Below are 21,829 nucleotides of genomic sequence, written 5' to 3'. Positions count from 1 at the left end.
TTTGAAAAGTTGAAAACAGAACCGAAGAGCGCCGCAGCAAGAATGCTGCTGACAGAGCTGGACTTCTACGGCTTCGCCGGCCGCGACTTGGCTCAATGGGACGAAATGTGGGGTAGGATCTAAAACGTGCTTATGGTATTGGAATGTCAAAAGATGCCAAGGGATGATTGTTTTGATAATTCGTATTTACATGTACTTGACATTCCAGTAAGACGCCCTTTTCCATAAGCGGAGAGCACCGACCTTCCAATGCAATGACTTCCAAATGCTATGATTGATTTGCTATGAGCAGGTATTCCAAAACAAGACTCCAAAACTCAACGCCGAGGTTTGAAAAACCTTGCGAGCTATGCTATATTGACACAACATATATACTTTCTTAATGGGTCCGCCTTTCGTAATCATCCACGACCAAATCTCCTGTCAAAGAGCTTTAATACGCCCATGACACTCGCGGCTTCAACTTCCATTGGTGCCCTCCCAGGATGAGCAGGCGGGGTAGCATGCAGCCTGCCAAGCCAAGTGCTCAATTCATCGCTTGCTTGGTCAAAGTTCTTGTGCGTAGCAAGTGTCTTGTATGTATCAGCACATGACAGACTTGGAGGAGGTTCAGATGGTGCAGCAGTTGGTAAGGACTTGCAACAACCTCCTCCACCGGCATTCCCACCACAGCAACCTTCGGGCACACCTGAAGTTGATGACGCCCGGAGAGCTGCCAGAGAGCGACAGAACAGCCCCGACTTTGGATCTGCTTGACATTGCTGACATGTTCCTGGTCCATTGACACATGAGCTGGCTGGTGCTGAAGCAGTAAGTGGACGATGTATTGGATTCGGCTGTAGAGAAGGCAGCTTGATAGCAGTCCCATCAACGTCAGAATCTGAAGGTGGGGGAGTGACTGCGTTCAGGAGAGGTGCAAGTCGGTTCTCGTGGTCTCTTTCATTATTGGCAGCAGGGGCGGCAGCAGCCTCAGCACACATGCAATAAGTTCCCTCTTCACAGAATCCACATGATTCGCCATGTGGCCTTGCAATAACAACTGGCTCGGGAGGTACGTTGATAGCAGGCTTGGAGAATTGTGCTGTGAAATCCATCTCAAGGGGTGTAGAAGGATCTTTAGAACGTAAACGCTTGTCGGCATACTCTTCTGTGGACGGCGAGTGTGACCTCTTAAGCTCAAGAGGTGTAGGCAAGTCCGTGCATTTGATTGTCTCCTCCAAGCACTCGCAATGAGTATCAGGAGTACACTTGCCACATCCGTTTTGAGATATAGCCAATGCTTGCTCAACGCAAGCACAGTTGGTCGACGACGTACATCCTCCACATCCTAGTGAAGCAGGTTCTGGTTCGGGGACGAATTGTTGTTGTGGCTCTGGGACTTTCGGTTCTTGCTGCCGTAAATGCCGTGGAGGAAGAGGAACAGCATCTGTGCCAGTAGTCCGTGAACCATTCCTGAGATAAGCCAACTCGGCCAGGGCAGCTTCTTTCTCCCTCCTCTCGTATTCTGCAATGCGATCAAGAGTATCACAACGTAGTCGCCAAGAATTCACCTCGCCACTGAATCTTTCTACATCTGCCTCGAGCTTCGAAATCATAGCTCTCAAATCATTCTCTCTCTTCTGTGTCTCTTCCTTCGTCTCCTCCAATTGTTCCTCGAGTTCTCCAACTCTGGCAGCTCTTCTCTCTCGGAAGGCTCGTTGCGCAGCTCGATTCTGTGCCTTTCTCTTTGTAGGTGGGGTATCTGTTGCTGGTTTTCGGCCTGGCTTCGGCCGTGGCGGGATCACCCATTCCTTCCGTGTGATCATACCTGGAGTTGATGTACCACTTCCCGAGGGGATCGCACTCGAAGTTGACGGGGTTGCGGCCTTGATGGCGAGGGTAGGAGGTGCTGGTGCAATAGCAGCAGGGGAGCCTGCAGAGGACGACGTGGATACTGCAGGAGATGCCATATCGCTAAATCGAGTCCTAAAATTCAAAACCGTCTCAGGGGCTTCATGCAATCACCGGCGGCTGAATTAAGACCATCAATTGAAGATGGGGTAGCGAAAGAGTTACGACGGCTACGAAGGCTTCGAGAAGGGAAGTCGAGGGAGGTGAAAGGAACTGGTGGGTGAAGAGATTTAGATGATCAGATAAGATATCGATGCGCGCTAAATTAGCTCGTTTTAAGCGGCTTTCGTACATGTCCTTCACCCGAAATCGGATGAGCCAATTCTTCTTCATGCCCAATCACAACCTTCATCACAGATTATCTCCATCTGATAGCGGACCCTGAATGAGGAGTCACAGCCTTGGCGCAGAGCACGTTTTCTCCTCTGTTATGTAAATGCCGAATGGTCTGATATTCGACCGTTACACGTGAGAGTTGTCCGGACTGGAGATCACGCCGCGGAACCGAGAAAGAGGGCTTCTGAGAGTCCTAGGTTGACTGGGTGTTTTGGAGGCATCTCAAACAGTATGAACAAGTTCTACTTTGGTGGAGGCTCGGGAAGCATCTCGTCTGACGATGAAGACAACCTTCCATATCCTGAAGCTTTACCACGAAGCGATTTCCTTGCACCAGATTTCGACGCACCAAACTATCTTTCTACGCTATCTGACCGCCACCAAACACTAGAGGATCTGCGTTCTGATCTCAGGGAGAGATCACAGGCTCTGTCAAAAGAGTTACTGGATTTGGTCAACACCAATTACGAGCAATTCCTAAGTCTCGGTTCCGACCTCAAGGGAGGTGAGGAGAAAGTCGAAGATGTTAGAGTGGGACTTCTAGGGTTCAAGCGAGGAGTGGAGGACGTGAGAGGGAAAGTGAAGGAGAGAAAGCAGGAAGTCGAAGCCCTGTTAGCTGAGAAGAAAGGTGTCAGTAAAGAAATTGCCCTTGGCCGGAAATTAGTAGAGCTAGACGCTCGGTTGGAAGAACTGGAAGACAGGCTGATGGTGGCTTCATTGGGTCGTACTGTCAACGGAAACGACGAAGACGTTTGGAGTGAGAGTGAGGATGACGAAGACGAGGATGAACTCTCAATAGATGGTGCCAATGGAACAAGCACAAAGAAGCTCCAACGACTCGTGATCGATTACCGCCATATTGAACACTTGTCAGCTAGCATTGGACAACATCCATTCATTGTTGCTCAAGAATCCCGAATGCAGCGAGTCAGGAATACCATCCTTCTTGATCTCAGGGAAGCTCTGAAGAAAGCAAGTCCAACAAATGACGCAGGACGAACCAAGCTAGTCGAGATATTGAGTATATATCGGAACCTGGGAGCAGATGGAGAAGCAGTAAAAGTACTGAAGGACTTGAGGTCATGATCTTTCACGGAAAAATGTGTAGCATAGCGTTGGTGTTAGAAGCATACAAGGAGAAAAAATACATTTATCATACAACTATTTCTACATATAGGCTAGGAAGTGGATAGATCTCGAGATGTAATACTCGAATCTAGCTTTGTAAACTGTCCACTGAGGGGGAACCCTGGAGAATTTGTGGAGCTCAATACCACCTCCGACAATTCTTTGTTGATCCGGTCGCTGAGATGTGCAAGGTCCTTCTTTATATGATCGATGAAAGTTTTGATGTTTCGCTGCATCTCTTCTGGTGTGAATCCCAGCTGCCCAATAGCCATCCTCACTACACCCATACGCTCTCTGTACTCAGCACCTCCAACGAGATCCTTCAACACTGCAGCTGGGTCTTTGACTACAGTGCCCAATTTCGTGCTCGGCATTAAACCTCGAGGTCCTAAGACTCTTCCCAGACCAGCCTTGTTCATCTTGTCCAAAGAATCCGTCTGGCATATGCACCTGTCGAATTCAATCTTTCCGTCCTTCACAGCCTCGAATATCTCCTCTTCTCCAACTAATGAAGCACCAGCAGATTTAGCTTGCTCTGCATACTTCGAGTCTGGCGGACAAATGACACATATTCTGACATCTGTTTTGACTGGGTGTGGAAGTCGTAATCGATTTCGTACAACAGGTCCGTTCTTCTGCGACTTGAATCTGACAGCCATTTCATATTTGACACTAGTTGGCTTCTGCCCAACTTCGAAAGCTCTTATGTACCTTCACAACGTTAGAAGAGTCTTCAACGGATGTGCACGAGACCTACCGCATAGCATCCAGGAGGGTGAATTGCTCAAGCTCTCGCTGGTCATATTGCTTGTATGCTGTCCGCGCCTTCTTCTTCTTTTTCACCTCCTCGCCCTTCTTTTTGTTCTTCTGCGGATTTGTTGACGCTTTCCTCAAGCCTTTATCCGCCTTCGAGAGAATTTTAGGGGCATTCGGGCCACGAGCTGCAACAGCTGCAGTTGTGCTGAGGGACCTCGCAGGAACACTAGTAATTCCAGGTCGATTCGAGTATAGACATATCCTGCTCAATTGAGCCAAACAAGGCCTTGCGGTCGACATGTTGTGGTGCGTTGTCGCGGCAATTCGATGCTCAAAAAGTCGAGAGACTTTGTCATGCTTCTCCTGTCACTAGCGCGAGCAGGGGTCCGTAGGCCTGAGTCAATATTTCTATCCCCCACCAAGCCCTTCCTCGATTTTTCCAATTATTCACACCACAATCAAGATGAAGAACGCAGAACTGTCGCAACTTGCGACAGCTTTGGCAGCAGAAGCTTCCAAAGACAAGCCGGATTTCAAGACTATTGAACCTCTTCTCGTTAATCTTAACAAGCATCTCACACTACGAACTTATGTTAACGGATACTCGATCACCGAACTCGACAGCAAGATTTGGGTGGCAATTCGAAGCAGCAAACTTGCTAATTCTTTCGTGAAGAAAGGCACTTCCGCAAACCTATCGAGATGGTTTGCGTACCTTGAACAAACGCATCCAGAAATCCAGGAGGAGATCAAGGCTAAAGATGAAGCTGAACGGGCCAGGAAGGCAAACTTGAGCAAAGCAGGTGCAAGCTATAATATGGCTTTGCAGGATGTCGAGAAGGGCGTTGTGACTAGATTCCCACCTGAGCCATCGTATGCAACTCTCCAGCTCTTGTCATGACTTATGCTAACTTGGAACAGTGGATATTTACACATTGGTCATCTCAAAGCTGCCCTTCTTAACGACTACTTCGCACACGAACTCTATAAAGGAACATTACTCCTACGATTTGATGACACGAACCCCTCCAAGGAGAAGCAGGAATACCAAGACTCTATCATTGAAGATTTGGCCCTCGTTGGTATCAAACCAGACAAGACGAGTTATACGAGCGACCACCTTCAAGTCTTGTACGAATACTGCATCCGCATGATAAAGGAGGGGCATGCGTATGCAGATGATACCGATCAGGAGACCATGCGAGACGAGAGAATGAAGGGTATTGCCAGCAAGAACCGGAACAAGAGTATCGAGGACAATCTTGCCATTTTTGAAGAGATGAAGGCAGGCACAGAAGTCGGACTGAAAAACGCCATCCGAGCCAAGATGTCAGTCGACAATCCAAACAAGGCTATGCGTGATCCCGTCATCTATCGCTGCAACGTGGAGGTCCCTCATCACCGAACAGGCACGGCTTGGAAGATGTACCCAACTTACGACTTTGCTTGCCCAATTGTGGACTCTATGGAAGGTGTCACACATGCCTTGAGAACTACCGAGTACACTGACCGCAATCCTCAATATCAATGGTTCCTAGATACTTTGAAGCTCCGCCAAGTTCATATGTGGGATTTCGCAAGAATGAACTTCATCCGAACTGTGCTATCTAAGCGAAAGTTGACCAAGTTGGTCGATCAGGGAGTTGTCTGGGGCTGGGATGATCCACGTATGCCAACTATTCGAGGTGTTCGGAGACATGGTATGACGATTGGAGCTCTTCGAGATTTCATCCTCAAGCAAGGTCCAAGCCGGAACATTGTGAACATGGATTGGACGACCTTCTGGGCTTCGAATAAGAGAGAAATCGACCCCATCGCGCCAAGGCATACAGCTGTTGATATCAAAGATGCCGTCCGGGCTGTTCTTACCAATGGCCCCGAAAAAGCATACGTTGAGGAAAAGCCAAAGCACAACAAGAATCCGGCGGTAGGCATGAAGAAGGTTGCGTTTAGCAAGCATCTCATCTTGGACCAAGAAGACGTTAAGCTTTTCAAGCAAGATGAAGAAATCACTCTCATGAACTGGGGTAATGCAATCGTCCGAAAGATCAACGGCTCAAATCCTATCACCGACATTGAACTGGAGCTGCATCTGGAAGGAGATGTTAAAAAGACTGAGAAGAAGGTCACTTGGCTATCAACCGAGGGCCAAGATCTTGTCAAAGCCGAGGTATGGGAATTCGAACATCTGTTCACAAAGGACAAGCTGGAGGAAGACGACAACTGGGAAGACTTTGTGAACAAGGATTCAGCATCGAAGACAAATCAATTCTGCGATTCGAATGTCAAAGACTTGCGTGCGGATGACATTATCCAACTTGAGCGAAAGGGATACTTCAGAGTGGATAAAGCCGCGAAGGATGGGGCGGGTCTTGTGTTGTTTGGTATTCCTACGGGAAAGGCGAAGTAGATCAGACAAAAGTGTTTTCGTGATGGAGTATGGCGGGTTACGGTCATGAAATGGATTCCCCAGCATGCGCCTCCTCATATTTCTGTGTTTGCGCCTTTCTTGTTCAGGTGTACTTGAAGCTCGGGTTTGAAGCAAGTGCTTATTCTAGTCTTTGAACGACAGGTTTCACGGACTCACTCAGTACATTCCCTCACACTTCGGTGACGAAGAGAATAGATTGCTGCATCTTCCTTTCCCAATTCAAGGTGATAGCTAAACCTCCCTCCTTCATCTTCTATTCTCAAACCCCACTGTTTCTCATAACGACTGGATGTTCGGGCCGTCTTAATATAAAGTTGTTTTTGAATTTATGCTAAACCGAATAACTTGGTTGGTCCGCCCAGCATCCCTTTCCAACCAATCAAGCACCAGAACAAATCAATACCAAACATCGCGGGGTCCCCATACCGAACAATGCACCCAGTTTGCAACAGGGTCATTTCAACGAGATGGCATAGTAGCTTTCTAGCCGCAACTTTATCAGAGTTCACAGGCACTGCGGCTTTTAGAATGTCCTGTGATCAGCCACAACTTTCAATCCTTGTTCGATTCCCCTTCTTTTCTTTTCAATTGGGCAATCCGTGGCCTTCTCGAAAGTTTCGAGCATTCTTCCCACGTTCCTGGCGTCGAACATGGAAGGTGACAAGCGACTATAATTTCTTTCCTGGTCTTGCGCGCTCCTAGTTCCGGCGTTGTATCTATACGAGCCAGATTAAGCCACTACCGGTGATATCATGGGTTGGAAGTATTCTTTAAGTAATGGTACCTGCCTACATCATTTGTGAGCCTTTTTTTTTCCACCTCGTCATTTTCCACCCTTTCAAGATGAGGGTTTCTTTACTTCCCCTACTGGCATCCGCCACGCCAATCTTTGCAGCAGCAGGAGATGGAGACTGGGCGACGGCGTATTCGAAAGCCAAGACGGCATTGGCAAAGTTGTCGACTGCCAATAAGGTAACGATGGTGACGGGGATGGGATGGGAGAAGGGACCATGTGTGGGGAATATTGCTGCTATTGCTGCCATTGGGTTCCCAGAGCTGTGCTTGCAAGATGGACCTCTGGGGTGAGTCTACCCGGCCTGCTTCGATTATGCACGTCTGATACTAATATTCTTTCAAGGGTGAGGTACGCACAACAGGTTACTGTTTTTCCAGCTGGCATAATGGCAGGATCAACATGGGATACATCTCTGATGTATGCCCGAGGTTATGCTCTTGGTATGTCGGGACTACCAAGTAGGCAGTTGAATAGTGATTGACACAGAACAGGTTCTGAATCAAAAGCACTCGGTGTCCACGTACAGTTGGGTCCAGTCGGTGGACCTCTTGGAAAGATCCCTGAGGGAGGACGAAACTGGGAAGGATTCTCCAATGACCCATATCTCTCAGGTGTTGGTATGGCAAATGTAGGACAGCACCAAGATATTGCTTCCTTGACTAATCGGCGATTGTAGACTATCAATGGCATGCAAGCAGCAGGTGTTCAAGCATGTGCAAAGCACTACAGTTAGTGCATGCACTTCACATCGTCGCACAATAAACTGATAATATCTAGTCGGCAACGAGCAAGAACTCAATCGTAATACTCAGAGTGCTAACTTTGACGATCGATCAATTCATGAGGTGGGTTTTCATCCAGTCGCAAGTTATGGGAAGTCAGCTCTAACACCGGTCAGCTCTACCTCTGGCCGTTTGCTGAAGCCGTCAAGGCCAATGTCTCTTCCGTGTACGTTCTAAGCTCCCTGTTTACATTGCTTATTGGACCATTTAACCTTTGACAATACTAATTGGGATCAGTATGTGCTCATATAATAAAATCCACAGTACATGGTCATGTGAGAGTGAGACGATGCTTGATCTATTGAAAGAAGAGTTGGACTTTCAGGGGTATATAGTGAGCGGTATGTATCATATTACTTGCAGGGATAGAGCCAGCAACTAATTACGTGGCAAAGATTGGGGTGCTCAACACACGACAGCTGGAAGTGCCAATGCTGGCATGGTACTACATCCTCTCCGAAGACCTGAACCTAAGCTAACAGCCCCAGGACATGGCTATGCCAGGTGACAATTTTGGTGATAACAAGTTCCTTTGGGGCTCTGCTCTTACATCTGCGGTCTCATCGTACGCCTCCCTCTCTTCAAAATTCTCGTACTAAGCTAGCTGGCGTTCTAACATGGATCAGGAATCAAGTCTCCGCCTCTCGTCTCGACGACATGGTGACCCGCATCCTCGCCTCCTGGTATCTAGTCGGTCAAGACAGTGGCTATCCCACAGTCAAAGGCTGGTCATCCTGGAATGGAGGCAAGGGTGGTCCCAATGTCCAGGGCGATCACAAGACCGTCGCTCGAGCAATTGCTAGAGATGGGATTGTGTTGTTGAAGAATGAGGGAGGGGCTTTGCCTTTGAACAAACCGGCCAGTTTGGCGGTGGTGGGTTACGATGCTGTAACGAATCCGCAAGGTGCGAATGGGTGTGTTGACCGGAAGTGTGATAATGGAACTTTGGCCATGGTGGGTATTGATCCTTGCCTTTTATCGCTCATTCTACGCTAAATGCTAATGCGAGGTGAATAGGGTTGGGGCTCTGGAACCGCCGAATTCCCTGTCAGTATTCCTTCATTCGGAAAAACATTCAATGGCACTTCTGACTGAACCAGTATCTTATCGCGCCCCTCGATGCCATCAAAGCTCAAGTTACAAAAGACGGTACCACTCTTACGACATCCACTTCTGATACTCCTAGTGCTGGTGCGGCTGCCGCTTCTTCAGCTGCGACAGCAATTGTATTTCTCAACTCCGATTCTGGTGAAGGGTATATCACAGTTGAAGGAAATGCTGGTGACAGGAACAATCTTGATCCATGGCATCATGGGAATGATCTTGTTGCTGCAGTCGCGGCGGTGAATAAGAAAACGATTGTTGTAGTTCATTCAGTTGGACCTTTGATCTTGGAGAGTATTTTGGCAAGTCCAAATGTGGTTGCAGTCGTCTGGGCTGGAAGTGAGTTGCTCTTTCTCTTCCTTTTTCATCGGAATGCTATGCAAGCCCCTCTCAGCTCAAGTTCAGGGGCAAGTTCAGTGGCTCGCTTCGCTAAACATGAACCTGGAACTGTATACTGACAACATTTTACAACAGTTCCAGGACAAGAATCCGGCAATGGACTCGTCGACATCCTCTACGGGTCTACATCACCAAGCGGCAAGTTGCCGTACACAATCGCCAAAGCAACGGCAGACTACGGTACTGCCGTAAGCGCAAGCGATGATCCATATACCGAGGGACTTTTCATCGATTACCGACATTTCGATCAGAAAGCCATAGCCCCTCGCTACGAGTTCGGCTTTGGACTCTCATACACCACCTTTTCGTACTCAAATCTCACGATCTCGGCTTTGAGCACCGCGGCTGGCAGCACAGCTATGGCTCCTGGTGGCCAAGTTGGACTTTATGATATCGTGGCTACTGTTTCTGTCACGATTACGAACAACGGGACTGTGGCAGGAGCCGAAGTCCCGCAATTGTACATCGGGCTTCCATCTTCAGCACCGAGTACACCGGCCAAGCAGCTGAGAGGGTTCGACAAATTGAGTCTTGCAGCTGGAGCGAGTGGGACGAGTACTTTCAAGTTGAGAAGGAAAGATTTGTCTTATTGGGATACGACAAGTAAGAGCTGGAAAGTGCCAACAGGAGCTTTCAGTGTCATGGTTGGTGCTAGCTCTAGAGATATTAGGGTGACGGGCACACTGCAGTGAGTGCTCTGTCGATCAAGAATCAAGATATGAATGGAGAGTAATCAGGTCATAGATGTACTATATATATAATAAGATAGATAACAATCGATCTTGACGTCTTGGCATATCATACCTGACCGTATTTAGTAATAGGCTCTACATTTTCGCCGATAATTTCCAATTCGTGTAAGTTTCTATCAACATATAGTCCATTCATTAAGTTTCGATGCATTAGTTTATAGGTTAAGTTAAAATATTTGTATTAGAACTCCAAAGTATATTAAACAGCGCAAAATCCAAACGAGATTCTCTCAAGATCTCGAAATGCCAAGCATGCGCACATGTGACATGCATGTCCAGAGCCAGCCTAGCCCCATGGGGCTATGTCTCAGCCTCAGCTGAGATACTCGCATATCTGGATCGACATCGAGGATTTGATACTTGTCATCGAGTCTAGGTCTCGACTTACGACACTTCGTGAAAGTAAACCCCTAGTCGAGGGGTTCCCAGGTACTTTCAGTACTCCAGACTTTATAACAGGATCTCTCTGCTCCCGAGCCTTGGTAATGTCCTTTGGATTCGGAGTGGGTGATTTCCTTGCCGTGGGAAGACTGGTGCTTGATCTTTACAACGCATGCAAAGATGCCCCCGGCGAGTTTCGAGAAATATGTCACGAACTCAGCTCCATTCACACCGTTCTTTCGGGGCTAGCAACTCAAGCACAAGATCCGACCTCATTACTGGTCAAGCAAGGCAAAGAAAGAATTCCAGAATGGACGAAGATCCAGGAGAATCTCGAGTTCACATTGGGAGAGCTGCAAGATCTCGTCAAGCGGTACTATAAAATGGGACGAAACGCCTGGCTAAGAATTCAGTTTGTCTCGGAAAATCTGGCACAGTTGACAGGAAGGTTGACTTTTCACCTAAATGTCATCAATGCATTCGTTGGAAGCTTGAGTCTTTCGGCGCTGGGGAGGATGGAGCCGGCTTTGGGTAGGATAGAAGTCATGCTCAGAGAGTCTGTGAGGGAAGAGAGGAGAGGAGACAAAGAACCCACTGTTCTCAGTGCCTATGAGAAGAATGACGAGATATCTTGGGAAAAAGTTGAAAGAGACTTGGCACTGGAAGGTGTGTCGAAGCAAGAGTTTGAGAAGAACAAGGACAGAATCAAGGAGCTCTTGAACTGGGTTGTGGAGAATGGAGCGGATTTAGCGGCGTTGGAGGAAGTAGGCGTTGGAGACTCTGTGTCTCAGACTGGCGATGATCTGAAAGATGATCTGGCTATAGAACGGAAGCCGATAGCTATTGAGCATAAGGCGCCAACTGCGGCTGAACTCAAGATCATTGAGACCTGGACTAAGGCCGCTATACCACGCAGAGGAGCCCGGGGGGTGTTGACCAAGGAAGCCAGTAAACAAGCGCGCGGGATTGGAAGATTCTTCTCGAGCTCCAAAGCAGGTGATAGGAAGTACACGTACAATGCCAGAGCTATTGAAAATTACAGGGCTCAACGACCGAATGAACTTTCATACACCAAAGATGAGAGATTGGAGGTTGCCGCAGGCAGTAGCGAATGGTGGCCTGCTCGCAACGCTGGTGCCAAGAAGGGCGTAGTCTCTTCTGATGCATTCGTCCTTGAGTCTGAGATCATTTGGGAAGAGACGATGGCCAATTCCTCTCTTACTCGTCTTTGGAGTAAGCTGGACATCGAGCTTGATGACAATTTTTATCCCCTTTTCTACTATGGCAAGACAGTCGCGAAAGCTTTTGCCAGAGAAGGATATAGTGCGCCTCCCTGGTGCTCAAACGACCTCTCTTTCAAGAAGCATGAAATACTCGAACTTTCAACTTCCGACGGGCTGTGGGTAATGGGTCGAAATGAGCAAGGAGAGATTGGAATTGTCCCATCAGACCATTTGGGTATTCTGTGGTATAAGGACGGAGTGTCCAGTTTCAATCTTATGAGTAGGGGGGAAGTGAAGAGTGTTTCCATTGAGGCACTGCAGAGAAATGAGAACGGAGTATTCGACGACTTCTTGACGAAAAATGCAATTTTGAGGAATTGGGGATGAGCTTCGGTAATGTTGATTTATCTCAAGTTGTGTATAGCAAGTGCATAGCAAATATGAAGTGTGTTAATAAATCACCGCAGTGGAACAATCCGACTGACCGAAAAGGAAGCATCGTAGTCACCCGGATCCACAATACTTGCCGCGCTCCCTCTCTCAGACCCAGCAATTGGTTCATACGTAGGCAATTGAGACTCGATGTACCTTGAGTAACCAAAAAACGAAGCCAAACTTAGTTATAGCTGGGAATGAGGAGGAGTTTGTAGCCATGTCCTCGCAAATAAGAGAGGGAGTAATGCGTTGCATTCAAAGACTTCCCCACTTGAGCATACAAAATGCCTTTTTGTGATATATGAACTTGATATCCGAGCAAGAGCAGTTATTATGCAACGTTCAAACATCTGAGGAGTGAGATTCAAAAGCTTTCATTGTTTTGTTTGCATCTTGTGAGAAGAAGGAGGACATTTTCTATGCTCCCCTGAAAAGTCAACCCCGCACTTAACCAAGAAGAGTAAGTCCGGATCCATCGGCGAAATGTTAACCCCGCGACTGAAAGCTCAAAGACGAGGAAAAGATGTTACAGCGATCAACCTGCACTTCAATTCACTGTTAAAATGATGATGAGAGGGGGTAGGGCAGAAACCTTGCACAAAGGTAACTATTAGGTCGACAAGTCTACAGATCCACCATCAGCTCGATTTTCCATCCACCTCCACAACCAAAACTTCTGTCAAGCTACACTACCCCAATTGCAGAACAGTAGCCAGCATGGCTACTCTTCCTCGAGATGTCCTCCACTTCCCCGCAGAGAGCCGCTCATTCCTCGAGCCTCACCTCCCTCCAAAAGATCGGGGCAATCCATCTCCCTTCCCCTTCACTACCGTCACCTTCGCAACCTCACTCGATTCCCAACTCGCCCTGTCCCCTGGTGCTCCCACGGCTCTCTCCGGTCCGCAATCAAAGGCGATGACACATTACCTACGATCTCGACACGATGCAATCTTGATTGGAGTCGGAACAGCCGTTGCAGACAATCCAAGTTTGAACTGCCGCATCGAGGGAGTTGGGGGATACGGCGGGGAGGGATTGGATGGTCAACCACGGCCGATTATCGTTGACCCGATGGCACGATGGCATTTTACTGAGAATAATAAGATCTTTCAGCTATGTCGCGAGGGCAAGGGAAGGGCGCCTTACATTATTACGGGAGTCACGAATCCTCCTGTTAATAAGGAAGCTATTCTGAATGCTGCTGGAGGGAAATTTATTACGGTCAATGTCAACACTACGGATACCGGTAGTCACAGACTGGACTGGAAGAATGTACTTGAGGCTTTGGGCAAGGAGGGGTTGAAGAGCGTTATGATTGAGGGCGGTGGAGCCGTCATCAATTCGTTGTTGGTTCCTGAGTATTTCTCAGTCATCAGCTCGGTCATTGTGACTATTGCTCCTACTTGGCTTGGGGAGGGAGGAGTGGTGGTATCTCCACCCAGACGACATGACGACCAGGGAAGAGCGATTCCTGCTGCTCGTCTGGAAAATGCTCGGTGGTATCCTTTTGGCGAGGACGTGGTTCTCTGTGGATTGTTCAGGTCATGAGTGCTGGAAATGGAAAGTATCCTCTTGGGACAGGGGTGGAGGGAGTCGTTTGAGTATGACGAAAAGGACTTCACCAACTGAACTGCTTGCTCGAGAGCATTGAATACAACCGAGACACAATAGACATAATACTCGACATGTTACTATTCGCAGCCTCACTGGCATGGTTTGCCGGAATTGGGATGACTTCACACGACCGGAGCCTATGGGCATCAAAGTAAATCAAAGCTTAGGTATAGACGGGATCCCCATTTCTCAAGTTCTTGTGCTGATGAAGCTCTCAGATCCTTGAAGGCCTTGACAACCAAAGTCCTTCAGCTATTGCAGCAGCCACAAAGCAGACCCAAACAATTTGAAATAAGTAACTGCAACCATAAAAACGTTAGCATTTGGTGCACAGATTTGTGATTATGGTGTGAACAAAGATCTCACAATAATAATTGATGCTTGCGAGCCCCATCATGGTTGAGTGCCCAGATCTGCCATGTTACTTTTGATGAAGTTATCTCAAGAGGAAACATTGATCTGATCACCTTAAGAAGAGCAATTTCCATGAACCACTCAACGCGAATGAGGATGGCGAAAATGGCCATTGTCGTACAGTGAATTGGTCTTCCTTTCGTATTCACAAGTCTCACATAATTTGACAGAGAACGTGGGCTCGTGAAAGAAAGGAGACACCTGGAAATAATAAAGAGCAAGGTATGACTGTTGTCATTTTATTTCTGTCCAGAAGTATAAGACCACCGCTTTCGAAGTCTGTAGGTAGTGGTAGGCGTTGGTGTGTTTGAGGGCAACGACTCATCAACTCGGTCGTGCATCACCGCTCAATATTTTAGATCTTCAAGCCTAAAGTGCCCTCTGTTTTGGGGAAGCTCTCGCTCATAAACACATACTTGGATGGCGAGTGTAAGAAAGACCGAAGAATACAGCAAGCATCGTGTCACACATTTAAGGTCTTTACTCTGAAAACCTGTGTTGCATGTACCACCCAGCACCAAGGAAGTAACCATTGATACAGAAATCGCTCCGTATTTCTTGGGAATTTATCGCATGTTTTTCTTGACCTAGAACTGCCATTTCTTGTGAAATGAGTCTGCAGGTAGCATCTACCATATCAATATCCGTGACTTTTATCGATGCCGGCGCGGATGGCGCAGATTGCGCAACTTGCGCGAAATGCGCGAAACGCGAGGAAAGCTGTTACTCTGAAATGGTTCTTATCAGGCGTTGCAGAACTTTTGGTCTCACGATCATTGTGGACTGAAGTATAGTGCGAAGATTATCGAGTTTCATTTGTATTCAGAAGATGCCAAAATCGGTGTGTTCCTCATTCTATTCATGTGTTCTCTTCCTGATGGTCAGCATCGCGCAGCATTATCTCGCTCGGGTGTTTGTTTTCTTGGTACAGTTACTGTTTGGAACATGGTGTTCTTCTAATGTTGCATGATAGGATAGAAAAGGAAGTATATCCCTTTTCTCCACAAGTCGGGCTGAGCATATTATTCAGCCAGCGTTTAGTCTACTGCCACTGGACTCGACTGTCGCCCGAAACATTATAGCAGCGGATGTGAAGTATTTCGTAGAAGAGTAGCTGCAAATCTTTAGAGCGTTGCCAGATCGAGGCCTTGACTTGCAAGTCAGATTCTGCGGTAGTTTGGATCTCCCCCCCGCGGAAAATGTAAACATCTGACATTGCCATTATAAATTCCGAATTTCAAGGACGAGAATTTAACATCCCAGACATATCCATTGTTTAGAGCCAAGGCCAACATTTCTGCTGCCGTTGATACGTGGTTTTTGCAAGAAAGGGCTCCTCAACAAGAGAGTGAACCTGAGCCAACCAGTTCTCACAATAGCATAGAAATGCGTGACGAAGGTTTCTCTCAGTAGCGATCAATAGATAAGACCATGAACCTTTTGCACTGAAAGATATTCTCGTTGCACGCCAATCTATTGACCAGAAAGCAGAGACAAGACCAAGATGAAGTTCAAGCGCTTCCGGAAGCTACATTTCACGATATGTGCAGGTAGCTCTGTTATTTTTCGTCATTAGCCAGTCATAAAGCCTATTCCAAATTGATCTCCATGCATGTCAGGATGAGAGATCTTCTATATGTGGGAACAGAGAGAGAGAGAAGTACGCCAGAGCACCGGAGATTACTCCTTATCGAATAAAAAGACGACTACGCTGATTGAACTTTTCGAACTTAGACCGGATCACAGGCTTTTCTTCCGCACCATGGGATTTGCTCTCGTTGCACCAAACCACGAGAGTGCTTTCCAGTCTCGATGTCCATTTACACTCACCCTTCCTGGGTATAGAAGAGAAATTCGCAGAAGATCTCGCTTGGATATCTGGGGAGGTCATAGAATTTTCTCTATTCTCTATGTCCAACATGTTCAACCCTGATTTTCAAGATCTCCAATGCAGATGTGAGGCCTGGTTCGGAATCTTATCCGAGAACGCCACAATAACAGCTGCAGAGACTTTACTCAGCTGTGCTTGGCAAGATATTGATTTCAACAGCGGTGAAGCTTCATCTCGAAGCGTATGAAAATTGAAATGCATCTTCCGCCTTGGAGGCATACCTTATCTATTGTGATAAACTTCTTATGATGATGCAATTTTGCATCATGGAAGAAATCACACTTGACTCGTGGTTATCAGTGCATGAAATAAGCTATCGGCCTGCATAAATGGACTGTTCCAATAGACGCGTATACACCTGCATAGAATCGTGATTGGGGTTATTTTGCCATATCTGTCGATGCACTTGCATATCTGATGATAGTGGCGTTTGCAGCCATAGCGGAATGCGGGGTAATGATGGCGTACTCAGATCGAGCTTCATCCTCTTCAGCCGCGTCAACACTTTTCTTTGCAAAAAAGGTTGCTTCCGCGGAAATGTCTGGATCTTATCTCGAGCATATATTTAGAAATGTCATCGGAATTCAACATGCCGCACACCGAAAACAAACGGTTTCGAAGGAATGGCCCAATGCTAACCTACCCCAGGTTTTTCTGACATTTGGATTGCTTTAGTTCGTGCAGGTTGGGAATATCGAGCAGCCTCCTAACCAGGGTGTGAGGTCTGGGAAACTTTCGTTGGTGGACCTGCAGCTCGTCTTGCTTGCTTTTTGGGACGTGGACCAGGTGGTAATAATGGATCTTGAATTCGCGATCGGGCTGGGAAGACGGTGAGGTTGATATTTGCTTCAGCATGAAGGCCTGACGGCACAATGTGGTCTGGAGTGACGCTTGCCCCGCGTCGAAGCGTTTTGAGGGGTTCACCAGTTGGCCGTCGGCCAAGTTCCCGCTATCCAGTTATCAACCTTAGAAGCAGAGCATGGCGGATTTGGTGTTGGCGTTCTTGCGAGACGTTGTTTGACGGTAGTGATGTTGCTTAGGGTACATTCCCTGGAATCAAGTCGATTGGACGGAGAATATTGTTGATGTCAAGCATGAAGATCACCATTCTGTTCTCGGTGATGCTGGAGAAAGAAAGGACTTGACCGATTGAAGTCAAGAGTACCAGTGATGGAAGCGGCAGATTACGTAAGTTGAACAAATTAAAGCGCATGCCATGACACTTGCATCATCGTCAGCTCGTCAAGAGAAATTCCTTTCAAACGGAGCAACAAGTCCATTGCCGGCTCACGCAATCTCCCTCACTTGGTGACGAAGTCCGAACATCGGTGACCTCCATGAGTAGGATCGAAAAGGAGATACCGGCATTGATTCTTTACCCTTATCTTGTCGTCAGAATCATCAGACCTTCCAAGGTCAGGCATCGCGGCAGTCAGTCCGATGAACCCGATCAGACCGACTTTCTAATGTGAGACATGGTAATGCCTGGGATCAAGATATCTGCAGGAGCCAAGCATTGATGAGCCGCAAAGGAAAAAAGATAACGGAAAGTCAATATACGCTCCGCTATCAAGTGCCAATCCCAAAGATGTAACATGCAACATACCAAAACAAAATCCTTTCCCAGCCACCACCTTGCATCATGGCTGGGATGACTCCACTGAAGGGCCTTTGCCTGTGCCTCCAACACGTTTCCCTTACTCATGGCTTTCCCAAGCGCGCCCTCTGCTCGAATCCACGATGTCCCATGCTGGAGTACAGTAGGGCTACAGCGACAGCCACTCCACACTTCATTCCTGGCCGGCATATAACCTTGAGCTCGAACTGCTGGGTCCAGGACGGTAGTACCGTGTGTACCTGTACCTGTACCTGCGGTCCACTTTCCAGATGCCACCTGGAAGATTCTGTAGGGGTAGACGAGTTGGTGGGACCACCGAGGGCATTTTCTTCTTATTTTTCTCTAAATGGATCCAATGGGGTTTGGGGACGACCACCAAGCGCGCACGCAAAAGACCGCTATTACTCACACGCAACACTTGGATGAGCAGTATTTGCTAGTTAGTGTCTGAAATAATCTCTTCTGGATCGCAACGCGGCACCAATGGGGACGCACCAGCAAGTGCATTTCTTGGTGGCCGTCGTCGCATGTTGCTCTGACCGTCAGGGTACATGTAATGTACTGTACAACATACCCGGTGTACGGCGCAGGAGCCAGCAATAGAGCCATCCAGGTTTCACGCTTTCTAGAGTTGGAATTGGTAGCAGATAAGGACTCAGGCACAAGTGAGCAGATGGTGACAGCAGAGTGACGCCTAAACAGGCGCAATATCGCAATTACCACCGGCACGTGGTTTTCGAGTCAGCAGCACCTGCCTTGTCAAAGTGGTTATCCGTACGCTCGAGGAAGCAAGAGAGAGAGCTAGACGACTCCCCTCCTTCCTTCCCTCTTACCCGACAATTCCATGTCCTTCGCAAAATTGGACTGAGGCAATAATTTTATATCTCCCATCTCCCCTTCCTTTTCCTTCTCTTACTTCCGTGTTGTTCATTCCACTTTCTTCTCATGGTTCCCTCGGACTCATAAACTCCTTGGTTCTCGTCTCATCTCACTCACACCCTCACCTCACGCCGCAGCCACACTCAAACCCTATTCTGCTTCACTGCATCAGATCGTCAAATCATCAAGTACTTCAAGATCTAGATCTTTAGGTTTCGTTCGTCAGGCAATTCCAACATACAGCGAGCAAATGCTTCTGCAGTGTGCCGAATGCAGCCCTCCTCATACTGTTACATAACAGCAGCTGGCCCAACGTCATTCACAGAACGGACGCTTCTCACCTCGCACAACATCGAGCCAGCGCACCGAGGCAAGCAGCAGCCGCAGAAAATTTTCCATCCCTTCTCTCTTACAGACGAGCTCTGCAGTATCAAGTGGATATCACGGTCTTCTTTCATCGGTCAACTTCAGGGACATCAGAATTAAGGGTTCTCCTCACCGCCTGCAAGTTCAAGAGACTAGATCAATTATCCTCCACATTCCGATTGGCCTACTGCACCCCAACAGGTAACAGCGTCATCGAACAGGTCGACCGGTTCCTGAGCTGAGGAGAGTCTGTGTTGAACTTTGGGACTGGCCATCGAACCTTTGTCAGAGCTGGGAAAACAAAAAACCTAGACCTTCCAGAACCCATCCTATCCCACTATTGCAGCATCCCGTGGTGCATTGATCGGCATCCGCTTCCGAGCAGCTAGGGGGATCATTTAGGAGCTAGCTCCGCATTTCATCAGTGGCCCAAAGTCAAAAATATTGAGCATTTGAAGTCAGCAAGACCCCTTCGAATTTTGATCTCCTCACTGGCAGGCAATTTCAAGCGAAGCAGAAAGACGTGAGTGGGAGGGGAAGGATCACGCCAACTGTTGTGGAGGCGGGGGCTTGAATTCCCCAACAAAGAGACAATTTGGTCTTTTCATTGGAAGAGACATCGATCACTTCAAAGGAGAAATTTCGTGGACAAAAGAAGGAACGCGGTTACCAAGCAACCCCATCCATGCCCTCCGCAACTCCAAGGTCTGCTCTCGCAATCAGACCTAGACATCAAACAGACCACGATCCTCCTCCTGAAGATAATTCCACCAACAGGCTCAAGCATCGACCGTGCACTTCCTCTTCAGACCTCGCTTCCGACCCATTTTCACTGTCAGGACTGACAGCTGTCCAACATCCGTCTTACTCGAACTACTCCACCTCGCCCTGCCACTCTTCTCGCCCCAAAAAACGACCCATGCCAACTCCTCGCAAAACCATTGCTGTTGTCAACTCCTCTGGCAGACAAGCAGCTTCCTTCATTCGAGTGGCATCCGCTGTTGGATATCATGTTCGAGCCCAACTTCGAAATCTTGATGGCATCGTCGCAAATGAGATTTCTTCCCTTCCAAACGTGACTGTCATTGTTGGGGACTTGTATACGAAGCCAACATCGACCAGCAGTGCTAGTCCAGCATTAGCACCGTCCGATACGGGAGTAAACCATGATTTGATACGACAAATTTATCATGGTGCACAGTTGGCATTCATCAACACCACTTTCTGGGGAGACGAGATTGCCATTGGAAAGGCATTGGCGAATGCAGCGGTGATTGCTGGAATCGAGCACTACATCTATTCTTCCATGCCGAACCACCATCTTCAGAACGAGAGTTGGCCTTCGCTACCATTGTGGAGCTGCAAAGAGACGATAGCATCCTATATTCGTTCCCTTCCTTCCTTGCTTCCCAAGACAACATTTCTCTACACCGGAATTTACAACAACAACTTCACCTCACTTCCGTATCCGCTCTTCTGTATGGAGTTGCAACAAGACGGATCATTTACCTGGACGGCACCATTCCATCCTGACGTGCCGCTTCCCTGGTTGGATGCAGAGCACGATGTGGGACCCGCAGTATTACAGCTTATTAAAGACGGGACATCGCGTTGGGGTAATGGCGAGAGGATAGCACTTGCGTACGAAATGTTATCTCCTCGACAAGCATGTCGAGCCTTTTCTCGCGGCGTTGGACGACCGGTTCGATACAAACTGCAGAGCAAGATCGACGTTAAAGTCAAGATTCCAAATGGATACAGGGAGCAGCTTCTGGCGTTGGAGAAGATGTATGCACTTGGCAGAGAGGACCCGTCGAAGCAACCGTTTTATTTCGGCGAGCGGAAACTTGAAGACAGTTGTCCGGATGAAGCGATGGCGTTATGGGAAGGTTATCGAGGCCTAGAGGAGTATGCAAGAGAGGTTTTCCCCTTGGAAGAAGCTGCGAACGGACTTACATGGATGAACGAACCTGATGGAGAGACGGATGGAGAAGACGGAGTTCTGGAAAAGGGGGACCTAGAAGAAGCCGATGATGATGATGACGATGACGACGAGGACGATGGGTTGGTCATGGGTGGAGGATTGAATTCCGGGACCGGTACAGGAGGAGAGAATACACCGGCCAGAAGAGAGGAAAGTTGGCTTGCTTGAGAGCAGCAGTACACTTTGTCTACATCTCGACCTTTCGCTGTTATGCCCTTCTAAGATGACATTCGGACGAGGAAAGGTCAGATGCAAAGAGATTCTTCACGAACAACGACGAAACGGCCTCGGGAGCATAAAACACAGATATTGGAAAAGCGTTCATACACACTACATACATAATGTCTACCAGTGACGAACACCAAAAACGGGAATGGGCGGTAGCATTTGATATCTTGGGCGGCTAGCTTTGAAACTTTTCGTTGCATTGCATTGCGTGGATTGGGTTTTGGTTTGGTTTGGTTTGGCTTGGTGGGGGGTTTTCTCGTGCAGCAAAAATAGCATGGTAATTCAGAGCACAGCATGGATTGACTCGTGGGTGGCTGGTTGGGTGGTTGTTTGTGAGTTTTGCTAGATACCAAAATGCGTTAAGAAATGATACGGAGTGAATGGAGATATGCGTGCTTTGATGTTTTGTTTTTGGGATCGTA

The 21,829-nt window shown here is 47.8% G+C and overlaps 9 protein-coding genes across 9 annotated transcripts; 7 read left to right on the top strand and 2 right to left on the bottom strand.

The window, feature by feature from the left end:
- Positions 1-156: 156 nt before the first annotated feature.
- Positions 157-2,100, bottom strand: LY89DRAFT_692329 (uncharacterized protein). Its single transcript, XM_018216515.1, has one exon. The coding sequence runs from the start codon at positions 1,947-1,949 to the stop codon at positions 402-404; it is 1,548 nt and encodes a 515-aa protein (XP_018061073.1). The 5' UTR covers positions 1,950-2,100; the 3' UTR covers positions 157-401.
- A 226-nt stretch (positions 2,101-2,326) lies between these two features.
- Positions 2,327-3,312, top strand: LY89DRAFT_743629 (uncharacterized protein; the record flags this gene model as incomplete). Its single annotated transcript, XM_018220963.1, has 2 exons — positions 2,327-2,358; positions 2,424-3,312. 2 exons carry the CDS (start codon positions 2,327-2,329, stop codon positions 3,310-3,312), a joined length of 921 nt encoding a protein of 306 aa, XP_018061072.1.
- A 92-nt stretch (positions 3,313-3,404) lies between these two features.
- On the bottom strand, positions 3,405-4,410 carry LY89DRAFT_602942 (ribosomal protein L1; the record flags this gene model as incomplete). The annotated part of the gene is made up of 2 exons (XM_018210272.1): positions 3,405-4,065; positions 4,112-4,410. The coding sequence occupies 2 exons, from the start codon at positions 4,408-4,410 to the stop codon at positions 3,405-3,407; spliced, it is 960 nt and encodes a 319-aa protein (XP_018061071.1).
- A 163-nt stretch (positions 4,411-4,573) lies between these two features.
- On the top strand, positions 4,574-6,520 carry LY89DRAFT_743627 (putative glutamyl-tRNA synthetase, cytoplasmic; the record flags this gene model as incomplete). Its single annotated transcript, XM_018220962.1, has 2 exons — positions 4,574-4,983; positions 5,032-6,520. 2 exons carry the CDS (start codon positions 4,574-4,576, stop codon positions 6,518-6,520), a joined length of 1,899 nt encoding a protein of 632 aa, XP_018061070.1.
- Positions 6,521-7,384: 864 nt separating this feature from the next.
- On the top strand, positions 7,385-10,314 carry LY89DRAFT_602830 (glycoside hydrolase; the record flags this gene model as incomplete). Its single annotated transcript, XM_018210269.1, has 13 exons — positions 7,385-7,623; positions 7,680-7,777; positions 7,829-7,965; positions 8,014-8,065; positions 8,115-8,182; positions 8,236-8,285; positions 8,357-8,460; positions 8,515-8,561; positions 8,608-8,684; positions 8,746-9,073; positions 9,137-9,166; positions 9,220-9,562; positions 9,698-10,314. The coding sequence occupies 13 exons, from the start codon at positions 7,385-7,387 to the stop codon at positions 10,312-10,314; spliced, it is 2,190 nt and encodes a 729-aa protein (XP_018061069.1).
- Positions 10,315-10,676: 362 nt separating this feature from the next.
- Positions 10,677-12,414, top strand: LY89DRAFT_790355 (uncharacterized protein; the record flags this gene model as incomplete). Its single annotated transcript, XM_018223356.1, has 1 exon — positions 10,677-12,414. One exon carries the CDS (start codon positions 10,677-10,679, stop codon positions 12,363-12,365), a length of 1,689 nt encoding a protein of 562 aa, XP_018061068.1. The 3' UTR covers positions 12,366-12,414.
- Positions 12,415-12,929: 515 nt separating this feature from the next.
- LY89DRAFT_404441 (putative riboflavin biosynthesis protein Rib7) lies at positions 12,930-14,304 on the top strand. The gene is made up of 2 exons (XM_018207285.1): positions 12,930-14,194; positions 14,246-14,304. Exon 1 carries the CDS (start codon positions 13,131-13,133, stop codon positions 13,959-13,961), a length of 831 nt encoding a protein of 276 aa, XP_018061067.1. The 5' UTR covers positions 12,930-13,130; the 3' UTR covers positions 13,962-14,194; positions 14,246-14,304.
- A 3,670-nt stretch (positions 14,305-17,974) lies between these two features.
- LY89DRAFT_678568 (uncharacterized protein) lies at positions 17,975-18,376 on the top strand (the record flags this gene model as incomplete). Its single annotated transcript, XM_018213753.1, has 1 exon — positions 17,975-18,376. The coding sequence occupies one exon, from the start codon at positions 17,975-17,977 to the stop codon at positions 18,374-18,376; it is 402 nt and encodes a 133-aa protein (XP_018061066.1).
- Positions 18,377-20,114: 1,738 nt separating this feature from the next.
- Positions 20,115-21,682, top strand: LY89DRAFT_661740 (NmrA-like family protein; the record flags this gene model as incomplete). The annotated part of the gene is made up of 1 exon (XM_018212617.1): positions 20,115-21,682. The coding sequence occupies one exon, from the start codon at positions 20,115-20,117 to the stop codon at positions 21,345-21,347; it is 1,233 nt and encodes a 410-aa protein (XP_018061065.1). The 3' UTR covers positions 21,348-21,682.
- Between the last annotated feature and the right edge of the window lie 147 nt (positions 21,683-21,829).

This window comes from Mollisia scopiformis, assembly GCF_001500285.1.
Source record: "Mollisia scopiformis unplaced genomic scaffold LY89scaffold_41, whole genome shotgun sequence".
Classification (NCBI taxonomy): domain Eukaryota; kingdom Fungi; phylum Ascomycota; class Leotiomycetes; order Helotiales; family Mollisiaceae; genus Mollisia; species Mollisia scopiformis.
This window is presented reverse-complemented; position numbering and strand designations above follow the sequence as displayed.

Bases quoted from the DNA above. Each gene is read 5' to 3' on its own strand.
- LY89DRAFT_692329 (XM_018216515.1), bottom strand. From the start codon at position 1,949: ATGGCATCTCCTGCAGTATCCACGTCGTCCTCTGCAGGCTCCCCTGCT.
- LY89DRAFT_404441 (XM_018207285.1), top strand. From the start codon at position 13,131: ATGGCTACTCTTCCTCGAGATGTCCTCCACTTCCCCGCAGAGAGCCGC.